This window comes from Esox lucius, chromosome 16 (assembly GCF_011004845.1).
Source record: "Esox lucius isolate fEsoLuc1 chromosome 16, fEsoLuc1.pri, whole genome shotgun sequence".
Taxonomy (NCBI): Eukaryota; Metazoa; Chordata; class Actinopteri; order Esociformes; family Esocidae; genus Esox; species Esox lucius.
Window position 1 is genome coordinate 17,540,696 of NC_047584.1, and position 21,509 is coordinate 17,562,204.

General features: G+C 39.3%; 5 protein-coding genes across 6 annotated transcripts; 2 read left to right on the top strand and 3 right to left on the bottom strand.

Moving 5' to 3' along the window:
* Nucleotides 1-245: 245 nt before the first annotated feature.
* On the top strand, nucleotides 246-3,562 carry mettl5 (methyltransferase like 5). 2 transcript variants are annotated; one of them, XM_010890927.3, is made up of 8 exons: nucleotides 549-614; nucleotides 758-794; nucleotides 2,247-2,361; nucleotides 2,454-2,638; nucleotides 2,726-2,808; nucleotides 2,884-2,935; nucleotides 3,012-3,061; nucleotides 3,448-3,562. In XM_010890927.3, the coding sequence occupies exons 3-8, from the start codon at nucleotides 2,252-2,254 to the stop codon at nucleotides 3,487-3,489; spliced, it is 522 nt and encodes a 173-aa protein (XP_010889229.1). In that variant the 5' UTR covers nucleotides 549-614; nucleotides 758-794; nucleotides 2,247-2,251; the 3' UTR covers nucleotides 3,490-3,562. The 2 variants fall into 2 exon arrangements, with proteins under 2 accessions (XP_010889227.1, XP_010889229.1); XM_010890925.4 differs by lacking the exon at nucleotides 758-794 and having other exon boundaries at nucleotides 246-614.
* Nucleotides 3,135-6,492, bottom strand: ssb (small RNA binding exonuclease protection factor La). Its single transcript, XM_010890928.5, has 12 exons — nucleotides 6,367-6,492; nucleotides 5,744-5,807; nucleotides 5,498-5,601; nucleotides 5,209-5,383; nucleotides 5,012-5,119; nucleotides 4,826-4,929; nucleotides 4,660-4,731; nucleotides 4,538-4,580; nucleotides 4,261-4,398; nucleotides 3,985-4,174; nucleotides 3,788-3,907; nucleotides 3,135-3,672 (listed from the first exon to the last, which is right to left on the bottom strand). The coding sequence occupies exons 2-12, from the start codon at nucleotides 5,798-5,800 to the stop codon at nucleotides 3,581-3,583; spliced, it is 1,203 nt and encodes a 400-aa protein (XP_010889230.1). The 5' UTR covers nucleotides 5,801-5,807; nucleotides 6,367-6,492; the 3' UTR covers nucleotides 3,135-3,580.
* Nucleotides 6,493-6,644: 152 nt separating this feature from the next.
* klhl23 (kelch-like family member 23) lies at nucleotides 6,645-9,807 on the bottom strand. The gene is made up of 4 exons (XM_010890924.4): nucleotides 9,327-9,807; nucleotides 7,763-8,989; nucleotides 7,351-7,503; nucleotides 6,645-7,277 (listed from the first exon to the last, which is right to left on the bottom strand). Exons 2-4 carry the CDS (start codon nucleotides 8,982-8,984, stop codon nucleotides 6,967-6,969), a joined length of 1,686 nt encoding a protein of 561 aa, XP_010889226.1. The 5' UTR covers nucleotides 8,985-8,989; nucleotides 9,327-9,807; the 3' UTR covers nucleotides 6,645-6,966.
* A 387-nt stretch (nucleotides 9,808-10,194) lies between these two features.
* Nucleotides 10,195-16,532, bottom strand: phgdh (phosphoglycerate dehydrogenase). Its single transcript, XM_010890923.5, has 12 exons — nucleotides 16,271-16,532; nucleotides 15,527-15,678; nucleotides 15,315-15,380; nucleotides 14,520-14,574; nucleotides 14,247-14,345; nucleotides 14,020-14,152; nucleotides 13,775-13,923; nucleotides 13,511-13,663; nucleotides 13,006-13,144; nucleotides 11,586-11,713; nucleotides 11,096-11,312; nucleotides 10,195-10,714 (listed from the first exon to the last, which is right to left on the bottom strand). Exons 1-12 carry the CDS (start codon nucleotides 16,406-16,408, stop codon nucleotides 10,560-10,562), a joined length of 1,584 nt encoding a protein of 527 aa, XP_010889225.1. The 5' UTR covers nucleotides 16,409-16,532; the 3' UTR covers nucleotides 10,195-10,559.
* A 517-nt stretch (nucleotides 16,533-17,049) lies between these two features.
* On the top strand, nucleotides 17,050-21,485 carry ccdc173 (coiled-coil domain containing 173). Its single transcript, XM_010890922.5, has 9 exons — nucleotides 17,050-17,336; nucleotides 17,516-17,724; nucleotides 17,839-18,012; nucleotides 18,118-18,323; nucleotides 18,472-18,628; nucleotides 18,723-18,862; nucleotides 18,985-19,177; nucleotides 20,162-20,326; nucleotides 20,793-21,485. The coding sequence occupies exons 1-9, from the start codon at nucleotides 17,282-17,284 to the stop codon at nucleotides 21,144-21,146; spliced, it is 1,653 nt and encodes a 550-aa protein (XP_010889224.1). The 5' UTR covers nucleotides 17,050-17,281; the 3' UTR covers nucleotides 21,147-21,485.
* Nucleotides 21,486-21,509: the final 24 nt, after the last annotated feature.

A 21,509-nucleotide genomic window follows, 5' to 3' on the forward strand; every position in this document is an offset into this window, starting at 1 on the left:
TAGGCAATCAAACATGACCAAGCTATTTTGTGGACCAAAACATATCATATCAGAGCGCAGAATTAATATGAACTACACAATCCTTTACTTTGCATGATAGCTCATGTGCAACCAATATTATTATTATGTTGGCGTTAATTAACATCAGTGTTATATGTATTTAATATAACAAATATATGTTTGCACAAAAACCTTGATGGTCGGTACTGTTTTACCTAGAGTGCGTTCCACTTCGGATTGTTTTCATTGAGACCCCCAGTACTGCAGGAGTGTTCCTCATTAAACATCCCCGGTTGGAAAGTTGTGAAATTCATCTTTCGTTGTCTGGGTTAAAGTTGGCCTTTATAAGGTAAACATCAGGCAGACCCTGCAACTGCATTTTTACAGGCATCAGCTATCGTTTTGCGACAGCTTAGCTATCGATCTTGCTTGCTGTTTCCCATGGCAATTAGACATTTTAGTGCTCTCGGCTTCAAGTGTCTGCGAACAGATCAGCGTTTGCTATCAAATCAGAATGAAACTAAAAGAGCTGGAAAGTTGCCTTCAACAGGTGGATACTTTTGAAGAACCCAAGATCCTTCTTGAACAATATCCAACTAGCCCTCACATTGCAGGTAAGACTAGTCAAAATGAATTGATTCCCAGATAAATCGACCTTATAGCGCTTACAAGGCAACTGGTGCCATGTTGAAAACAATTCGGAACTCGTAACCTAGGTTTATTAATATGCGGTACCTTAAGCGTCTGCTCTCTGCAGGGGTAACCTGCGAGGCGTTGCACTGTCTGCAGAAAAGGTAATTGGCTGCCCTCCGTATGGGTCCTACATCCTACCTGGGCAAGGAAGCGTGTAAGAAAGATGGTCTCTGACACCTTCCACCCCGATCATCCAGACAATCGTGAAAAAAGCCCCACCACCAGTGTTTTAGTGGCCCTCAGTAACTAACTGCCCCACAGACCGATCTATGCTCATCACATCCAGCCACCTCCAAACTGTCAACTATATAGCTGCACTAAATCTGTTGATATTTCTCGATATACCACATCAGTACTGTAAATATGCACACCAACTGTAAATCCATGTGTTTTATATATGTATAGCTCATGTCATAATATATGCTCGCCTCCATTTGTATTCAATTGTATGTGAACTTTGTGTACATTGTGTTTGCTCACTAAATCCTTCAGGGATAAAATGACAATTTAGGATGGGTATCAGTCAAGCAAAAACTGGGTTAATGCTTCCTGCCCAGTACGCACCATAGGTTAGATCCCAAAAAGCTCTGTCCCATACTGTAGGATTTGAGTGTTCCTTTTAATAATGGTAATCAAATCGTAATATTTGGAATGGCCTTTCTGATCCAGACTTAACAGTCTTATCAGAAAGATGACCTTTTATCTTGTCAACAATTTTTGTCACCCAGGTTAACACAAATCAGAGAAAACAGTACCCTCTGTAACTAGTGGGATAGAGAAGTCTACTTTCCGTTGGCGGAAACACCTGTCAAACCAATTATTTTAGTGCCTTAAACTAGGAGGGCTGTGTATAGTGTCATTTCAAAATGGTGAAAGTAAGGTGTACACAAACACCTTCAAATAAAGCAGTTTTACATCATATTCATTGTTTGATTTTAAATCAAACCTTTGCAGTATAGAGCCAAAGTAATGTACATCCGATTTGGGGTTCTGCAAGGTTAGATTCTAATACCATGTAACCATCCATTTACAATCCCTTTCCAGCTGAAGTCCCATCTAATCATTTGGAGGTATTTTTGAGGACAGTGGCAATTTCAATGTTGTGATCATGTGACCAGAGTGCACCCTCCACATTAATCTATTGGTCATTAAAACCACTTCAACATGGTGCACCCAATACACTAGAAATGCTTTCAAGATACAATATGTACCCATTAGGTCCTCTGGCACTGGCCTTTCCAACTTTTAGAAAGTTTAAAACCAAGAAGGAGTTTTGTATTTTTCAACAAATTGATATTCCCGGTCTCATCGGTTGAAGAGTGAGAGTATTTGACATTGGGGCATTTTGAAGAATTATACAGGTTCCCAGTTGTCTTCAAAGCAGTTAAGACTTCATTTTTCTGTGCAAGTAAACCTACACAATTCTTAAATGGAATAAATGCCGTTTGTCATACTAGCATGTTAGGAAAATCATTCTATTACTTGTAACAAATTGAACCATTAAGTGATTTTATTATAATTTGCAATACTGAAGTTAAGATATTTCTTTTTAGCATGTATGCTATATACCATCCACAACACATTTGATGACGTAGAGGGAAAATTGGTTGCAGATTTGGGATGTGGATGTGGAGTTCTTAGCATTGGCGCAGCAATGCTTGATGCAGGGTAAGAAATGGCACTTGCCTTAAATTGACAAAAGAAATTATAGACCTACTGTAGTGTTATTGAAACACTTCCCTTGTCCTCTTACATTACAGTTTGTGTGTTGGTTTTGACATTGATGACAACGCGCTAGAGATTTTCAAAAGGAACACAGAGGAATTTGAACTGACCAATATTGACCTTATCCAGTCTGACATAAGTTCTCTGAGTTCTGATGCATATGCCAAAAAATTTGACACTGTTATAATGAATCCTCCTTTTGGCACCAAACACAATCAAGGTGAGTCCTAACATTTTAAGTTCATACATTTCACAAAGAAACCAATTTATCAGAGTAATTAAATGAATTGCTTTCTTTGAAATAAAGGTATGGACATGCAATTTCTAAAGACCGCTTTAACTATGGCTACGACAGCAGTATATTCCCTTCACAAAACATCAACACGAGACGTAAGTAGTCAAGAGATAATCATGGCATACTACCCCTTTAGTGCTTCTCTAATTCCTCTTTTTGCATAATTGCAGCACATACAGAAGAAAGCAAGTGACTGGGGAGTGAACATGAAAGTAATAGCAGGTAACACATTTTATTATGGACTTGCTGAACTACTAAGTCTACATATATCAAATCTCCACTTGTCTTTCCTCAACAGAGCTAAGATATGACTTGCCAGCATCTTACAAGTTCCACAAAAAGAAATCGGTGAGTGTCAGTTTTGACAAATTATGAACCTGGGTGTTTTATGATCATCCAAAATATGCTTCATGAAAGATAATCCAACTTAAAATCAAATTTTATTGGCTATTCACAATAGTAACAAAAAGAAAATACATGATCTGTTTTAGGACTCATCCATACACACACAAGGAAAAAATTTCACTGACCAGTTTCTATTGACATGCATGTCTTTAAACGGACAGGCATAATATGCGCCTGATGAAATTAAGTTGTTCAGGCGCAGTCAAACAGTTCCATAAAAATCATGTTCACGGTAGAAATTGATAGGTACAGACAATGTAGGATGCACACAACTTTACTCCTAACGGCTGAACAGCAACTCCAGTCCTGACGTCTAAGCTGTTTTCTAGGTTGACATCAAGGTGGACTTCCTACGCTTCTCCAGAACATGACGCCTCCATTGGAATGGAATAAAGCCAGTGTGTGTTAAATGAGTTTCTTTTCAAATAAAATGTTTCAAGGTAATTTGCTAGTACTTCATTTTTAGGAGCCATTCTCAGTTTTTAGAACTTTTGCTGGTTTGTCGCCACCTTCGCCCGCTTCTTCCAATGCTCGCTTCTTTGGGCAAGGGGGTGCTATTTACAAAGTGAAAAAGTCAAAATTAGATGACCACTTTCCCAACACATTTTATCATTCAACATTAGCAAAGAGGCTTTTGTCTTACGAGACCCGTATCATAGCTGCTCTTACCTTCACCTTCATCACCACTATCATCAAATTTGATCTTTTTCCCTTGGTAATGTGATTTGCCATCACGCCCACCTCTGTCCCTTCTTCCTCCTCTCCCTCTTCCACCAGATTTTCGACCACCTGTAAAGAGGGAAATGTTACATCAAATCGGACAGGAAACATGGCAGCATATAGAGAAGTTTCATAAGTGCTGTTACCTCTGCTTCCTCTACGTTTATTAAAGGATTCCTGTTGGTCTTCAATGATCTTTTTCAGAGTTTCTCTCTCCGCATCTCCCTCCACCACCTCCCATGTAATGTCTTTGTCTTTAATTTTTAAGTTGCCTCCATTTGCTTCTTTAGCCTTATCAAGAGCTTCCTTGGCACTCACTCTGAAGAGGATGGTACCCTAAAAAAATGTATGGTCATTCATTTTCTGACATCAATCATCAAGTGAAGGCTGGCACAAATAGTTTATTACCCTGCAACATTTACCTCTTTGGCACCCCTGGTGAAATCAATCCATTTGATTTGACCATGACCAGAGAACACTTCGTGAAAGTCCTCTCTTGACACATTGTCAAGATTGCCGGAAAACTTCAGTAAGCATCCAGTTTGCTCATCCAGAGATTTCTAACAAGCAAAATAAAGCAGAAAGCTGTTAGTGTACTAGAAATCTCAGTTTAGTCAAGGACAATTAGATTTGTTCAATAGGAACACTTCCTAAACAAAAGATTTTCCCTCCCATTTATTCCTCATACTGCCAGCATACCATTTCCTCATCTTCCGCTTGTTTTTGTTTTTCTTCCTTGTCGCTGTAAAACATTCAGTATGTAGTCATTTACCTTATTATAATTTTTATTTTGGAAAAATAAGAACATTTTATTAACATACTGTTTTGCTTTAGCTTTTGCCTCCGCTTTGAACTGTTTCCTTTCCTCTGCTTTCTTTGCATGGTAGTCCTCTCTAAAAACAAGAGCGTAAGAAAAAAAAAGTTTTTAATCTCTTTCTACCAGAATCAATAATCTTAGAATGTAATGACAGCTTAGCCATCACTTACCTTAACAGTACAATCATTTCATTTTCTTTAAATGATTTGGTGTCAGGACGTTCAATGAACTGCTTTGCTGCTTCTTCATTGTCAAGAACCAAGAACACTGAACCCTAAAATGGATGGAGATGCTGAGTTTAACACATTTGTTAAATCTTATTTAACCGGTACTATGAGGTCTGACACACACAGTACCTTGAAATTCTTCTGCAGGTTTCTTCTCATCTGAATGTTTTCTATTGGACCTTTCCCTTTAAGCCAAGCCTCAATTTCATCAAGTGTTGTTTCCAATGGAAAACCTTTCTGAAAGCATAGAATATTTTTCACATACAGACAAAGGCACCAAGCTAGTTCTCAGGTACATGCATCTACAATTTGAAAGTGCAACTTACAATGTACACAGATTTGTGTTTGAGGGCATCTTTGTACTCGTCATTCAGTTCTGGTAAGGGCTTGCATGGAATTCTTCTGACTTTTGTCTTGTCCTCACTGACTTCTAAAAGCCCAGTTTTGGATTTCTTTAGAGACTCAACAATTACATTTTGGTCGGTTGTCAAGCATTTCAGTCTGAAAATGTAAGGATGTTTAAGAATTCCATTATAACCAGATATTAACTGATGAAGTGATGCAGACTTACTCAATTTGAGAAGGATTTGGTTAAGTAAATTGCATTGCACCAACCTGTTAAACTTAAGCATGGTTTCCAGGGTTACCCATCCATCATCGAGTTGCAACTGTTCTTTGAGAAATTTGTCTCTTGGAAGGTTATGATCACCAAAATAGTACTTAAAAAGAAATTAGGGAAACCATGATTTAGTCAGAGCTTAATGACATTATCCAGATTAATCACACCAGTGTATACCACCATCTTTCGATTAAAACGTGTTCAAGAGCAACTGATCTGTAATCAATTTTGCTATCAATTACCTCAATTTGTCGTGCCACCTTTGCCTCAAGTTCAGACATCTCTTGGTTTTCTGCCATGATGAGCCTACAAATAATGTAAAAGAATGACCAATTATTATCAAATGGGACAAATCAATAAGTACCTCATAAACCAAATCGCTAAAATATCCATAAATAATGAAACCACTAGCTATGCCAGCTAATTACACAGCAGCGATGAACATGAGGTGTGCATGGGGGAAAAGCTATAACCGTCTGACTGCATAGCAGTACTCGTACCTACCCACGTTTTCAATCCAGGCAACAAAAAAAACAGCCATGTTTAACGATCCAGTTTTGTTACTAACGACAGTACTTAAAAGCCTATGAAGCGTTTTTTGTGATTTAATATTCTCTAGATTCTTTCAAAAACATGACCTAAAGGAGCTGTTTACATGACTTTATTCCCAGCACGTAAAGTACATGAACTTACTTGCTCTATGCTAACTCGTTACTTAGCTTACAAGCTGCCCGCTCCCTTTAGAGCAAACAACTGTCATGATCCACGTACCTCCAAATGGAAGAGTACATTTTGTTAGGCAAAAAAAAGGGGGCTTGCTTAGGAAGTCGCAAAATAGTTGAATTATGATGGATGATTTACTTACTGTGATATTGGTTTTACTTGCTATCTGCAGAGGCGCTTGTTCAGAAGAATTTCTCCCTGTCTGCTAACTCACGTTTAGCAACCAAGCAAGCTGGTTCTCCTGCGTGCTATGGATCACGATGAGGGCCGTATACAAATTGGTTTAGTGCGCTGTTTTGCGCTGCAGCGTAACCTACAGCGCCACCTAACTTGTGGTGCTGGGGTGGGAAATTCTGACTGAAAAGTACGTGGTCAAATGTTTTGAAAATGTACAATAAAATATTTATTTTGTTTGTTTACATGTTATTCATAATAATATATATTTTTTGGGCAAAATTCACAACATCACTCCGTGAAATCAAGTGCATGATCAAATTGCATATTACGTTTAACAAGTAAAAACAGGTTGCAGTGCATATTCACCTCCAAAATTATTGACATACTTGACAAATACGAGCCAAACGTCGGTTTAAAATAAACAACACGGATAACGAGCTATATTTTGTAATTTTGTCAACATGTGAAAATCATTCTACTTCATTAATTATTCCAAGGAGTCAACCAAAATGATTATATGGGTATGGCACAGAGGAACTGGATGGGTTGTAAATGTACACTGAAACTACACACTGTTGATGCAAACACAGCCATGTGTTCTTGCTGGGCTTGGGAGGCTTCCTACAACCTCCCAGGTGTCTAGATCGGGGTCATACTTCTCAATGCTGTGCAGATACGTCCCCTTTGAATAGGAATATCCTCCGGTCACATAGATGCAGCCATTGATCACTACAGCACCACACTCCATCCTTCGCTCCTTCATCACTGACAGCTGCCTCCACTCATCTCTCTCTGGATCATAGCAGTCTGTGATTGTAGTTTGTCCTCCCACCAAGTACAACTTGTTGTTCAGAGAAACCGAGCATAGGCCGTATTCTGAAAGCATAAAAAAACGTATTCGATTATATCAATTTCAGTACATTTCTCCTTCCCTCTAAATGGGTCATACCTGGATGAGGGGTTATTGTGACAATGTTCCATTCATTGATGTCTGGCCTGTAGGCTTGAATGTTTTCATAGGTGTTGCTTCCTCTGGATCCATAGTGACCCCCAGTAACGTAGATTGTATCATTCATGACACAAGCAGTGGCATTTCCTACACCTTTGAAAGAGGAAGTATTTTATTAAGATAAGTGAACCAGCAAAACAGTCAAACTAATTATAGTTAAAAATCACTCTTGGATCTCCTTTGAGGCTCCATGTAGAACCCTCTGTAAAAAATAATTTTAAATGGATCTTAAACCTGAAAGTCATTCACTGAGATATCACAAATAGCTCCATGCCAAACACAGTGCAGAACTAGAGCAACGCACGCATACAGTATATTTTGCTTAGTTGTCTTTTCATTGTAACACTCATACCTTGTATCATGTTCGCTGTAGGGAACCATTTCTTTTTTAAGGGATCATAATATTCAGTCTCAAGTTGAATAGCTCCCCCTCTGTACCCTCCAATGGCGTAGATACAGCCACGTAAAGCAACCGAACAGTGGTAGTATCTGGCAGTTATCATGGGGCATCCCTCCGTCCACTCATCACAATCACCATTATAAATCCAAACTGTGTCCAGGGCTTCAATGGTTTGAGTCTTATAACCCCCAGTCACATAAATATTTGCCCCCAATAAAGAAACACTGTAGCTTTCTCTTGTCTGGTCAGGCATATCTTTTCCTTGCACCCATGTATTGCTAACTGGATTCCAAATATTGACTTCACACAGTGGATGCCAGTAGTAACCTCCAATAACATACATGCTTGGTGATTTTTTCCTTCGCATTGAAGTCTCTTTGCAGTTAGGCTTCAAAGTGTGGATAATAAGTGACCTCACTTTACTCTCATTGCCCAGTAAGCATTTTCTCTGTACATCCAGGGCTGTCCTGAAGTACACTTCATCCAGCTCAAGACGGATACAATGCAGTAGGTCTTGAACATGATCAACACGTTTGACCAGGTCATGGCTGACCCATTTGACCATGGCATCCAAGAGAACTTCATCCTTCCATACGTTGAGGTTCTCCGAAGCCATGACTGAACTCAGCTTGTAGTAGTCCAGTTCTAGGAACTCGTCCTGCTGCATGACATCCTCAAACCTACTGAGCATTATCCTTTGTGCTTCCCGCTCCAGCTCAGGGCAGATGTGCAGCTCAGCAAAAGAATGCATTCCCAGGCAGTTGTCCACATCCAGGAAGCGTATAAGGAAGTCCTCACAAGCCTGCTTCACTGAGTTGAACTGTAGGAGGTCTGCTGCCTCCAACAGGCTCTGTACATTTGTCTTGGTGATGCTCACCCTGGAAGTGTAAATATAGTTCAGCAAAGCACTCAGAACGTCACAATCAATCCCAGTTAATTTGATGAGGTTGTTTGACCGCTCCTTCATGTCAGCTGTGAACATGGCTTTGAAATAAGAGCTGCGAGCTGACAAAGCCGCCTTGTGACAGTGAAAGACTTGTCCTGTCGCACATTGTATGGTAATGTCTGTGAATATGCCACCTATGTAGAACTCTCTCAGGGCATCCAACAGCTCATTTGGATGGGCGAAATCACAAAAATCATAAATGTAGCTTTCTTTTCTTTTGTCTGACATAATGGCTATAAGGTGAAGAGAACACAGAACACAATATTTAACTGAACGGTTTCATACATTTTTAGACACCTTAATAATGCATGGGCGGGCTGAGGATAACATTGAAAAACAATAATAAAATTGGTTTGCATTCATTAATTCCTTTCACAGAGTGGTCCGTCTTTATTACATTACTACTACAAACGCTAGGCTACTACAAAGGCTATTAATGTCTGTGCGCACGATCCATAGTGGACATGTAAATTATGTCAAAACCATAACATCTTCATTGTAGTATCGCTAGATTCGACTCGGATATTGTCATTTTAATCTTCAAATCAATTTTCTTTCATTCCCGCTTACCTTTCCACCGTATAATAGCATGAATGGCGCTTTCTGGACTGAAACAGGCGCAGTTATGTTGTTTTGAGCGCTTTAGAGTAGGCTACTCGCACACACTTCAACCTCAAAATTAGCCCTCAGTTCGGTTTCCAGCACCTCGCTGTCCTATTTTGGTATCTGTGTATAGTTGGAGAGGCGCCGGCTGTCACCATGCTCCATATACTTCAGCCAGCTTCCTAGATAATAGGCAAGTATAACAGCCAAGCAGACGCCTTCAACAAAGCACCGTTCCCTTCATTCCATGCACATTATCCTACCACCAGAGGTTGAGCCAAGACGTAGCCTAATCAATGAGCATGAGTCCTCTAGTCACCAAATGAACCAAACAGAAAAAAATCGAAATGTTGGCAGGGAGCTCTTATTTGGCTAAGGAATGCTCCCACAGCAAAGGGCCCACTTCCCATCCACTTCTATTCAGTCCCACTTTCGTTGCCATGGCAGTTTAAGCCTAATCCTAATACGGATTAAGAATGCATAATCTAACAAGAGGTAGTGTGGTGCAATGAACAAACCCCACGTCAAACCATGGCGGAAAATTATTTTGTGTCTCACAATGAAAATCATCTTGTTGGTTGGCATTTGATTTAAAACTTCAAACCTCACTGTAAATAAGGGGGCATTTCCAAAATATGAAAAGGCTTGTAAATGCTGCAGATTATTGAGCCCAAAGGAATATTGATACTATAAATAGTCTTGTCACCATAGAAACCTGGGGTGCATAGCAAATGAAGAGGGGTTTATTGGTCTGTTGAGATGGGTTGTTTTTTGTGCCCAATTGTTATTACTCTCGTTGACAGGAAATATGTCAAGAAAAAAAGCACAAAAAAAGTTTCATAATCTAACATTTTTATTAATTCTATATTGACTGAAAAAGTACAGGTCATATTCCCCCTTAAACTTTGCGGCAAACATGGAAAAGTGGCCCTTGGTTCTCACTTATTTGAGGTGAGTGAGAACTATTTCAGTCTATATAGCTCGTATTGCAAAAATCAAATAGGTACAGCATTAGTAACATTTGTTTCAAGACCAAATGGAATGTTAAAGAGAACAAATACACATCGTAAACTGTAAGCACTAAAATGCGAAACGGCTAACAGGCACCATTCAGATTAGGCAGACTTCCGTGGTTAGATCTTTAAACATTGGAATACTCTACTGGTCCCTCTACTGGGAACAATGCCCTATCATGGCCATTTACACAGAGAGCATTGCCGCTTCTTGCACTAATGGTTTTAAGGCACCAAGGTCTCCGAGGAGAGAGGCCAACCCCACACAATACCATGGTTCTCCAATACAAGTAGTTGGGGCGCTGAATGATTCCATTTCCACTCCCGCTTTGGCCAGGAAACCTAAGGGAAGATTTGGAGACCATCAGGTTAAAATGACTTTCAATGGTTAATCTGGGCACCATTTCTCAAGTGATTAACATTTATTTATTTATTTTTTATTGGTGATCAGATTTCAGCACTGGAACAGTCGGTGTATTATACACAGGTTCTATCTACTATTTGTGTCCATTCAAGCCTGAGAACCAAATTCCAATTAAAAACTTTTGGGAGAATACATACTCGAACCCTGTGATAAGCATGAATGACAGGTGCATACACAGTGGGAAAAGACAATGGAAAGTATCTCATGGGCTATACTTAGATTCTCTCTTGCTGCATAGAGGGAAGATCAACCTTGATTAGTCACTTTTGACACTATAATGTGAAAAAGAGATTTCTTACCAGTCAAAGAGGAAAGGAGCAGAGGAGAAGACGCAGCCTTGAAGAAAAGCAGGTTGCCGGTAAGAGAGACAGGCTGCCGGAAAACACTGCGGTTCAGCTCCAACAAAATCGGTACCCCTCCCTGGACTGAACCAGTAGCTCTGTAGCAGGAGCCGTTGACAGAGATTTCCACCACACATGCACTTTCTGTCAGGCCCTCACTGTGGTTTCGGGTCACCTGAGATTTAAACACAAAGCAATACATCTCAGAAAATTGTCGTTTGGTTACACTTTACATTAACGTTCTGTTATTTGCCATTTAACAAGCATTTACAGAAAGATTGCACACCATTTAGGATTAGTTAGGGTTAAATAACACTCACTTTAGAGACTGCAAAAAAATCTGGTTAATTGACGATTGGTTAAATAAAGTGTTTTTAATACACATTATAGGTTGACAAAATGACCTCTGGCCATGTCAATAGCGACAATTATACCGTATTATTATTACCGTGATTCCAGATTCCTTGGCCAGACTCAGTGCATTTACCAGGTTGGGGCGACTCTTGGACCCATCAGTAAGTAATCCAACAATTACTGCGGAGGTCATGTAACTGGAAGAAGCTTTCAAGGAGTCTCCTGGTTTGTGATCAAAACAATAAGACAGACTGACTTTATATTGCCAAACAGTCTTTCATGACCCAATTATACCACCAGAGGGAGACATACTAAAAGGCAAATCACCATATTCCAATATTATCAGTGTATTACATGGTTTGACTTAACATAACAACAGTGTGTATCCAGTCAGTAACCTTTTTGTAGTCCCAATCTGGTTACAGTACCTATAACCCATAGCTATTTTTGGGGGGGGGGTTAAAATGTTTATGCAAACTTATGTCTTTGGAACTACTCAAAATGCACCACTGTTAACATAAGAACAACTCACTGAGCTCTAGCATTTCTTTTACTGGTTTTCCCCATTTGACGACCACTTCAGCCATACATTTTAGAAAGGCCAGCCACTGTTCTCAACCTTCAATCCCTTAATGATTATACCTTTTGATGTTTTTGTGTTTTGGCTCTACTGGTAAGAGTCTTTGAAGTTTCAATGCCAATGTAAATTGGCCAACAATTCCCAGGAGCAACAAAGCCTTGTCAGCAGGGACTTCTTCATGACATCACAATCTAAAGACCCCCTGAGGGGGCTCAGGCACCTGCAAAGCTAACAGAGGTTGTCAGGTAGGAGACAGTGCCCTCACACCTTTCCGCAAGGTGGATAAAAGCTTGGTGTGGATGCCAGTGGAAAGATTTCCATTTTCTAAATCTGTTGAAATCTGTTGATGAAAACAGGGTCATTGGTACATGCATGTCAGACACCTTCACAAAAAGGTACCAGAAACATGAGACCAACACTTTACATGTTGCATTTTGATTTTTGTTTAGAGTATGATTGTTTATACACCAAACAAAAATAGTGTAAGAAGTACAAAGTAAAAGTACTTGACTGTGTTCACCAGTTTAGGGAAGTTCCTAATTAAGACAAAATAAAGGGACTGACATTTTGTGACTGATTAGTTATGAACTGTCAAAGCAAACTAACTGTTTTATGCAAGAGGTTGCCATTATGCTTTGCTGAGAACCACCAAGGAATTCTGCATTGTGTTGAAAGCCAATATGGACATCAAGCAATGCACTTCACAGGCCAGCCCACTCTTACTTCCTCAGTTAAGCTTCGATTTACCATAAATGTAGCAACTGAACTGTGTGTAACTCAATAGCATCTATAGTCTCCTTTCCCTTATGATCACTCATCTGCATTGACTGATTATGCAACATTGAAATTTCCTCGTCTTTTCTCCTGATTTCAGAGAAAAATAAGCAGCTAGAAGAAGGATAAAGAAATGGGCTAATACTTTACAAACGTTTACCTTGAGTTGTGATTTGTACTTGATTGAAGGGTTGTTTTGAGGTGGTGCATGATTTCAGCACAGCTCCTATGGCCTCTCCAAGTCTGATCCACTGGTGAGACTCAGGTGAGAATGTGCTTGCCAAAACCTGGGCGTTTACCTGCATCAAACATTTACATATTAGTAATTTAGCTGACCACCTTATCCAGAGCGACTTGCAGTTGAGAGTGCATACATTTCCGACCTGTGGCATATCTAATGAAATTCATGAAGATCTATATTTATCTAAAAAAAAAAAAATCATGAGATATAATTGCACAATCTTGTCAACCTGTTTAACCACATTCTACAACTCGTGTGGAGAACAAATTGTATTGGCAAGTATTACTCAACATTGAAAGAACTTGTATTCTTTTGCATTACATTGAGATCAAAATGTTCAAGATCTGTAGGAGTTGTTCCTAACTATGAAAGAAAGAATCCAATAGAATTGTCCTGGAAAGGAATAGGACAGTAAAGAACTCACTGCTCCAACCAGGCATTTTCCCTTCACCATGTCCACAATCTGCAGAGCTATGTCCTGTCCACAGCGTGCCTGGGCCTCCTTGGTACTGGCTCCCAGATGAGGACAGGTAATCACATTGGGATGGTTCACCAGAACACGGTCCTTTGGGGGTTCCTGTGACAGAATGCCATACCGTGATGAGTTTCACTATCCATACTGAGCAGAAAACAATCTAAAATGTCACTATAATATAGTTGTGTGGTTTGGGCCATCTGTTATTCTTGCCTCGACAAAAACATCAAGGCCTGCCCCTCCGCACTGTCCAGACTCCAAGGCTCTGAGGAGGGCCGCCTCGTCGATGATACCTCCACGTGCACAGTTCACCACCTTCACACCTTTCTTGCACTTAGCAAATGTGGCGTCATTTAGGAGACCTAGGGGAGATGCCATTTAGGAAACGTAGCAAATTCATATTGAACACGTTTAAACCTCTCGTGTATCAACCACGTCACCTCACCAATAAAATTCACCTGTTGTAGATGGCATGAGGGGAGTGTGGACGGTGATGTAATCACATCGGGGCCACAGCTCCTCCAGAGACATCTGCTCCACTCCCCAGGAGGCAGTTACTTCAGGAGGAGTGATTGGATCATAACCGATGGTCTGGAGAAAGCAAATGCAGTTATAACTATTGTCTAAATACTACCTTAGTCAGCCTGGAAGGATAGTTTTGCTTTTGACAGGACTATGAACCAACCTTCATGCCAAAAGACTGCATTCTGGATGCAACTTCCTTTCCAATTCTTCCAAGTCCAACTATTCCAAGTATTTTGCCGTACATCTCTGCACCCATGAACTGCCAAATGATTAACACAACTATGAGCCAAGTCTCTGAAGAGCTTTTAGCTCCACAGATTTGATAATCAGATTTGATTAGTGATGACTGGATGAACACTGAGGTCAACCATGCAAGAGTAATTGCTTTGTGGGTCAAAATAGAACTCTCAACGAGGGTAGACAAAACACGTACTTTTTTGCGATCCCAATTCCCAGCTTTCATGGACATAACTGCTTGTGGCACATGCCTAGGAAAAGGATGGGTTTGAATGAAGTTAAGCTTTTCTGTACAAGTATGACGAGAAGAGGAGATGTAGGTGTACAGTGCAAATAAATGTCTAACCCTGAAATATACCAAAAGGTATTCTGTATGCATGCTTTTTTTTTTTCCCTTCTTCCATTTAGGTAATTTTGCAGACACTTATCTAGAAAATATGCCACAAATATATGCTGTCTGCACCTGATGAAGAGTATTTTAAAGATCACTTCCTTGAGACAGAAGGAAATCCAGTGAAGTGCTTGTTCAGAACCTGGTACCTTCGGTCATGGGAAGAAGTACTACAAGAAATGTCCTTTGACCGGTTGGCAAACATTAACTTTCTTAAGACCTACTTCAAGCAGAGGTCTGCTGATAGAATGCGGACAGTATAGAATGACCACATCCTATCTCCAACCTTGAAACATAACTGAAGCTGTGAGGGATCATTTGGACAGAGAATAAAACAAAAAGCAGACAGAAATCATACTCACTTGTTTTAAGAAAATACAATAAAAAGAATGACAGTGTTATTTTGTGTTTACAAGGTTTGTAATGTTGTGTGAACAAATAAACTCTTACTGCTCAGACAAATGCATTTTATTTGAATTTATCTGACTGAGAAAGACATTAGGATATATTTAAATATAAATATAAAGATTTAGCAGATGCAAGCAACTTCCAGTAGTGAGCGCATTCACTTTCATACATAATAGTTTTGAAGTATCTTACCTCGAGAGGCTCATCAAAAGGGTACATGTCAGTTCTGCAGCACTGATGGTGTTTCCACTTGGTGTGCTAAAGTAGAGAATTTACAATTACACAATATGCTAATATTAAGGGAAAAGAAGGATATGTGGGGATTTTATAAAGACATAGCCGCATTAACGCTATCAACATCCCAAATTACTGATTTTTAAGTACACTATTATTTGCAAACATACTTCATGACTATGATGCCCTTTTTGGTGGAAGCATCCACATCCACGTTGTCAACGCCAGTCCCAGCTCTTCCAATGACTTTAAGATTACTAGCAGCATTGATGACATCAGCAGTCACCTTTGTCGCAGATCTAACAACAAGGCCATCATAGTCCTGGAGGTGAAATACATTTTTTTTTTCGTATTAACAATGCACGAAAATAGTATGTTTTGTTCATTGAATATTATAATATCTAAGGAATTACCTAAATTGTAATGTGTGCAGAAATAAAACAATATTTTATTATAATTATATGGTATCATGAGGATGGACAAATATATATTTTTAAACTGATCAAATTAAGTATACCTAGACAATTTTTTTTAAGTCACGGGTAGAACTGGTAAAGAGTAAATGTGCTTAAGCCGAACACTTGTCCAAACGAGGAGAATCTGCAAATCTCTGGCGTCGTTGCATCAGATTTCCAAGAAGGCGGTTCTAGTGAACAACACCAAAGATAGGAAAGCACATGCACTACCTTTTCTATCCACTAAACTGAAATGTACAAATCATCCGTGTAACGAAACGCAACAATCTAATACTAGTTTTTATTAGGTTGTTTAACCAATTACTAAGCGCGAAGTACATTTTCGGTATTGCCTAACTGTTCCATGTTTTGTGAAAGACATCGTTCTGCAAACATGCAAGTCAGTCTTAAAAACAAATGCATCATAAATTAGGAGTGATGTAAACCCATAACCCTTACCTTGATCTCTGCAATCAAGTCATCTTTATTCATATTCGGCTTCTCAATTACTTGGATTCCATTTTCTTGCAAGATTTTCATGCAGCAAGAATCAACACTTTCACTGATTAAAATGCGTTTGATGGATATTGGGGCCATTTTGCAGTTCTCTCAACAGTTGGGAACAATTTCACAGATGAATGGAGCATGAATGAGTGAACCCTTACGTATACTGATCCACACGCTGAAAAGTTCTCGGTGCCGTTGGTTTTGAATGAAGATTTCGGATTAGGACTGCCCCTTTTAAAGTAAACACGCCTCTTTCCATCTCCAGTTTTCCGACGCTTACTAAAACAACAGGGAGAGGCAAAACTAAATCTAAGCTATTTGCATTGTCTATGACTTTCATGACATCCATAGTTATTACAGAAAAGTCTGTTTAAATTATAAATAAAACGACATTTAAGACATTACATACGTATTTAGAAAAACATTTGCTGTTAGAAACTCAATAACATCATCACATTTGTGTAGGCTGCAATTCAATATTCAGTAAGCATTAATAAGTTTAGATATAATTATTGCTATTACATGATTTTTTATTTAACATACATATTCATACACAGTACCAGTCTAAATTCAAGTGAATGCGTGTCCAAACTTTGCCTATACTGTATATAAACCAATATAACATTTTATATAAACCAATATAATAACATAACGCATATTTTCCCGTGTAGATGTGACACCATCTGTCGGGAGACAACGGCATTTCAACATTTTACTGGTTTGAAATGCATTAGTTGTCTTTAAGATTTTTTTCTCTGGCCTCAAGTCGTTGCTAAGATACATCACAACAAAATTCTGTGTGGTTACGAATTCTGTCTTACATAAACCATTCCGCATTAGCCGGATTTAGCTTGACATTGCAGATTGGCAACAACAATATCCGTGCAATGTAACTTTTTAGGATTTTGGAAAGCGCTTTTTTGATTTATAAAATTGAAACCAAGAGTGAAAATCTGCCCAACAATGGCAACTGCGTCTGTTATCCAGTATGGTCGAAGGAGAGGGTCTAGTAAAACAAGTAAGTGTTTGACCTCTGATTGTAAGTCGTATGTGTTAGTATTAAAGTAAGATTGGATAACGTTATTTAGATTGGCTTAAACATTTTAAACCAATGTTTTATAGCCTAGCACAACAATATAAAATGTTAGCTATATAACATAACCATACGAATATTTTGTTTTTCATTAACGTTATCAGTGCATGCCGTTGAGGGGAAAAAAGAACTGATGCAACCACCAGACCTGCGACAAGTGACTATTTTGCCCAAAACCGAATGGCTCCGAATTCAAGGTTGTTTGAACCAGAGTAATGAATACAACGAGAGTCTTAAAAAAGCATCCCAAGAACGAGAGGCTATGCACCTGAGATCCAAGGAGGTGGTTAAATTCTGGTCTAACACAATAGCAGTAAGCATTTTATTATTATTCATTTTACAATAATACTTATGGGCCATTCTCAGGATCCCAGTGTTATTCAGTCTAAATAATACACAGAAGTAATATGTGCTATTTCTTTAATAGGGGCAAAGACAAAAGAAACTGCAGGCAAAAAAGATTCGTGAGGAATTGGAGGAAGAGGAGAGGAAACAGATTGATATAGAGGAAGCTAAATATCAGGAGCAAAAGAGAAAAGCAGCTATTGAAAAGGCCAGATGTCAACAGTACTACCAGACTGATCGTGTCAAAGGATTTCATGTTTGTATTTATTATTTATAACTTCAAATTGTGTTGGTTATGATGTGAATTTATGTTAATTTTTGTTTGTTAAATTGAATAAATGCAAAATCACTTGCTTTCCAGAGTGCACTCTTGCTGACAGAAGTCCTGAAGGAAAGGGAGGCCCAGATTGAACTAAAGCAAAGGAAGGAGGACACCTCTAAATATGTGAACATGGAAATCCTGGCTATAATGAAGCGCAAAGAGAATGAGGCAATAGAGCAGGAGCAGCAGAAAGCTTTACAAAGACAGCTTGACAACCAGGCCACAGCAGAGCAATTAAAACTACAGTAAGACTCCCTGAAGCCTGACAACATGACAGCAGTAATGAAATGAATCATAAAGACTATATCATAGACCAATTAATTTAAATGGAGCCATAACAGAACAGCCTGAATTCTCTCACTGATTTGTGATGAATGGTGCCTTTTTTATTAGGGCAAAGGAACATGAGTTGGATAGAGAGCGGAAGAGGCTGGAAGACAAGAAAGAGGCAGATGAACTCCAGCGACTAAAGGAGCTTTTTCTGCAGGAGCAAGGTATGCAGAAGCAACAGAAAGAGGAGGAGAAGAGAAACATCATGAAAGCTCATATGGTAACATATTTGGTTATAATTAATGTTACAAATGTCTCGCTAGAGCAATGTTAAATTCTTACATATGGGTTAATCACTGCATCTGTATTTAAAGGAGCATCTCTCTAACCGGGATATCATAAGAACAATAGAGTCACAAAAACAAGAGATGGAGGAGGAGCGCAGGAAGCTTTTTGCAAATGCAAAACAGAAAATGGCAAAGTTAAGGAAAGACAAAGAGGAGGAGATTTACAGGTAAACATTTGACACTGAATAATACGGTAAGACATTGGTTTAGTTTTGGCAGCAGTAGACTACAGTGGTGCAGTTCTGAACATCATGGAAATAGATTTGCTAAGACTCTTCTCCCAACTAAGAGAAGTCCAGATGCACAGAGAGAGGGTCCTGAATAAACTGGCTGCACAACAGAAGGAGCAGAAGAACAATGAAGAGGAGATCATCGCCAAAGCCGTTGCTCAACAGGACGCCAGACTGGCACAGCAGCAGAATGAGAAAGAAGCCAGGAGGATGACCATGCTGAATGCCATTGCCTCCCACAGAGAAGCCATGGTATACCAGGGGGACAAGTGGAAGCTCAAAGTAGTATAACTTCTCAAAATGTAAAGGGATAATAAATGCAATATACACTGCTCAAAAGAATTAAGGTCGGGTCTCGATGAACCACATATATTAAAGTTGAAAATCATTACTGTTCATTGTGTAATTCATCGAGAACAAAATAACTTAACAACGGTCAATGGAAACCAAAATCACCAACCGATTGAGGGCAGGATTTAAACTCACACCAGCAGCATAACGTTCACCACGGCGTCTCCAGACTCCTTCGCGTCTGTCACATGCTCAGTGTGAAACTTCTCTCATTTGTGAAGAGAACGGGGCGCCAATGGCAGACCTGCCAATTCTGGTGTTCAGCCAATCAAGCTGCACAGTGCTGGGCTGTGAGCATAGGTCTCACTAGAGGATGTCAGGCCCTTGTGCCACCCTCATGGAGTCTGTTTCTGACAGTTTGGTCAGAAACATGCACACCAGTGGCCCGCTGGAGGTCATTTTGTAGGGCTCTGGCATTGCTCCTCCTGTTCCTCCTCATCCTGGAGGAGCTGGACTACTTGTGCAACCTGAATGGGCTGCAGGTACCGCCTCATGCTACCAGTAGTGACAAGGACACTAGCAAAAAGCTAAACTATAGAAGACTCAGTCAGGAAGGATAAGGAGAGAGCAAATGTCTGTGGCCACCACCTGCAAAACCATTCCCTTTTTGGGGGTTGTCTTGCTGTTGCCTCTCCAGTGCATCTGTTGTCACTTTCATTTGCACCAAAACAGCTGACTCATAGATTCACAATCGCTTATGCTTCCTAACTCATCAGACGGAGTTAAACTGACTTAGTGTTATACTGTGATGATTACATGTTGCCTTACATTTTTTGAGCAGTATATATTCAGCTCTCAATAAAATGGTGTCATAGAATAGGCATATACTGTATATGTTAGTAAAAACATCTTATTTTGACAATGATACTGGCTTTGTTTTTTCAGAGACAAGAACAGGAGCAGAAAGAAAGAGAAGACAACCAGAAAGCTCTTGACATGCTTTATGCCAAGAAAGAGGCTGACAGGATATTTCTAGAAAAACAACACCTGAAGGCACAGAAAATGAAAGAGGATGGAAGAACTTTACAAGACCTCCATGTTAATCAAATGGTGAGCTTGCTTTTGCACTTTGCCTTTCCATGATAATTGTATTCATAATGTAATGGCAGTTATTTTTACAATGACACGTATTAGGATGTGTCAACAACAGCTACACCTTTTTGTATACGCAATCATTGTAGAAATAATATTTGTTTTGTCATAGCATACTCAGCGCATTTATTATTCAGCAAACTGCTTTTCTATGCTTCCCTGTCCATATTTGAAACAATAGATACTACTCTAGATCATTCTATGTAAGAAAAACAAACAAAAACAAAAGCGTAGAACCCCATAATATTCCACCCTGCCTTGACAGTGATAGGGATATACTATCACTCAACATTAACTTGAGAGCTAAGTAACTCGAGCCTAGTATTTGTGACAAAGATAATGTAATTAATTTCCAAAAAGACAAACAGCTACACTTCTCATGAAGTAACATGTGATTTAACCATTGAACTCTTCTCCTGTGTAGGCTGAAAAACAGACAAAGGAACAGCAAATAAGAAAACAACAACATGACTTTGAGACTGAAAATGCAGAGCTTATTGCTTTGGAGGAGAAGCAGTTCCAGCAGTATGCAAAGAAGGTGATCAATACAGCAACTGAGGCCAACAGAAATACTTACCCACTCTGCAAAGCTTCTCGGGAGGGAATTGGAGGTGGCCTTGGACCTATCTTTGGAGGAGTCCGGCCAAGTTACTTAGTTCAAGATGACACTGGTGTCCAGTTACCCAGTTATGTTGGCACTAGATCTCAGGATGTCAAAGAGCTCAGTGAGACATGCGATATCCAACAATCCAAGAAAAGACTTGGATTCACATGGTAAAGATCTGTTGAAAACAATGACAGGTTCAAGGAAGCATGATTATTAAAAAAACGAAGGAATTCAGAATAATTTCATGAGCATTCATGATACACCATTTTGTCTTTTTTGAACGTTGTAGAGACACTTAATGTTAGGCAGGTTATAGTCTGACAGTAAGATACATTGGCATCTTGTTGAGTTCCAAGACAATTCATCTCAGAATGATGGGACTGCAAAAATATGAACTGCATTTCATTGTACTGTACTTGTTCAATGTCAAATATGAATCTAATCTATAGATTTTTGTAATTTTAGAGACTTTGATATAAACTAATGAATAAATTGGGAATCAAATAATGACTCTCCAGGTCCTACAGTGTATCT

Coding starts and splice junctions, on each gene's coding strand:
- klhl23 (XM_010890924.4), bottom strand. CDS start 8,984: ATGTCAGACAAAAGAAAAGAAAGCTACATTTATGATTTTTGTGATTTC. Junction 7,504..7,762: donor TACAGCGAACATGATACAAG/GTATGAGTGTTA, acceptor CCTCTTTCAAAG/GTGTAGGAAATGCCACTGCT. Junction 7,278..7,350: donor CACAATAACCCCTCATCCAG/GTATGACCCATT, acceptor TTATGCTTTCAG/AATACGGCCTATGCTCGGTT.
- ssb (XM_010890928.5), bottom strand. CDS start 5,800: ATGGCAGAAAACCAAGAGATGTCTGAACTTGAGGCAAAGGTGGCACGA. Junction 4,732..4,825: donor GAAATGATTGTACTGTTAAG/GTAAGTGATGGC, acceptor TCTTGTTTTTAG/AGAGGACTACCATGCAAAGA. Junction 3,908..3,984: donor TAAACGTAGAGGAAGCAGAG/GTAACAGCACTT, acceptor CCCTCTTTACAG/GTGGTCGAAAATCTGGTGGA.
- phgdh (XM_010890923.5), bottom strand. CDS start 16,408: ATGGCCCCAATATCCATCAAACGCATTTTAATCAGTGAAAGTGTTGAT. Junction 15,679..16,270: donor ACTTGATTGCAGAGATCAAG/GTAAGGGTTATG, acceptor TTTCACCTCCAG/GACTATGATGGCCTTGTTGT. Junction 10,715..11,095: donor GCTCCTTTCCTCTTTGACTG/GTAAGAAATCTC, acceptor ATCTTCCCTTAG/GTTTCCTGGCCAAAGCGGGA.
- ccdc173 (XM_010890922.5), top strand. CDS start 17,282: ATGGCAACTGCGTCTGTTATCCAGTATGGTCGAAGGAGAGGGTCTAGT. Junction 17,725..17,838: donor TCTGGTCTAACACAATAGCA/GTAAGCATTTTA, acceptor TTTCTTTAATAG/GGGCAAAGACAAAAGAAACT. Junction 19,178..20,161: donor CCTCCCACAGAGAAGCCATG/GTATACCAGGGG, acceptor TTGTTTTTTCAG/AGACAAGAACAGGAGCAGAA.
- mettl5 (XM_010890925.4), top strand. CDS start 515: ATGAAACTAAAAGAGCTGGAAAGTTGCCTTCAACAGGTGGATACTTTT. Junction 615..2,246: donor AACTAGCCCTCACATTGCAG/GTAAGACTAGTC, acceptor ATTTCTTTTTAG/CATGTATGCTATATACCATC. Junction 2,809..2,883: donor ACAAAACATCAACACGAGAC/GTAAGTAGTCAA, acceptor GCATAATTGCAG/CACATACAGAAGAAAGCAAG.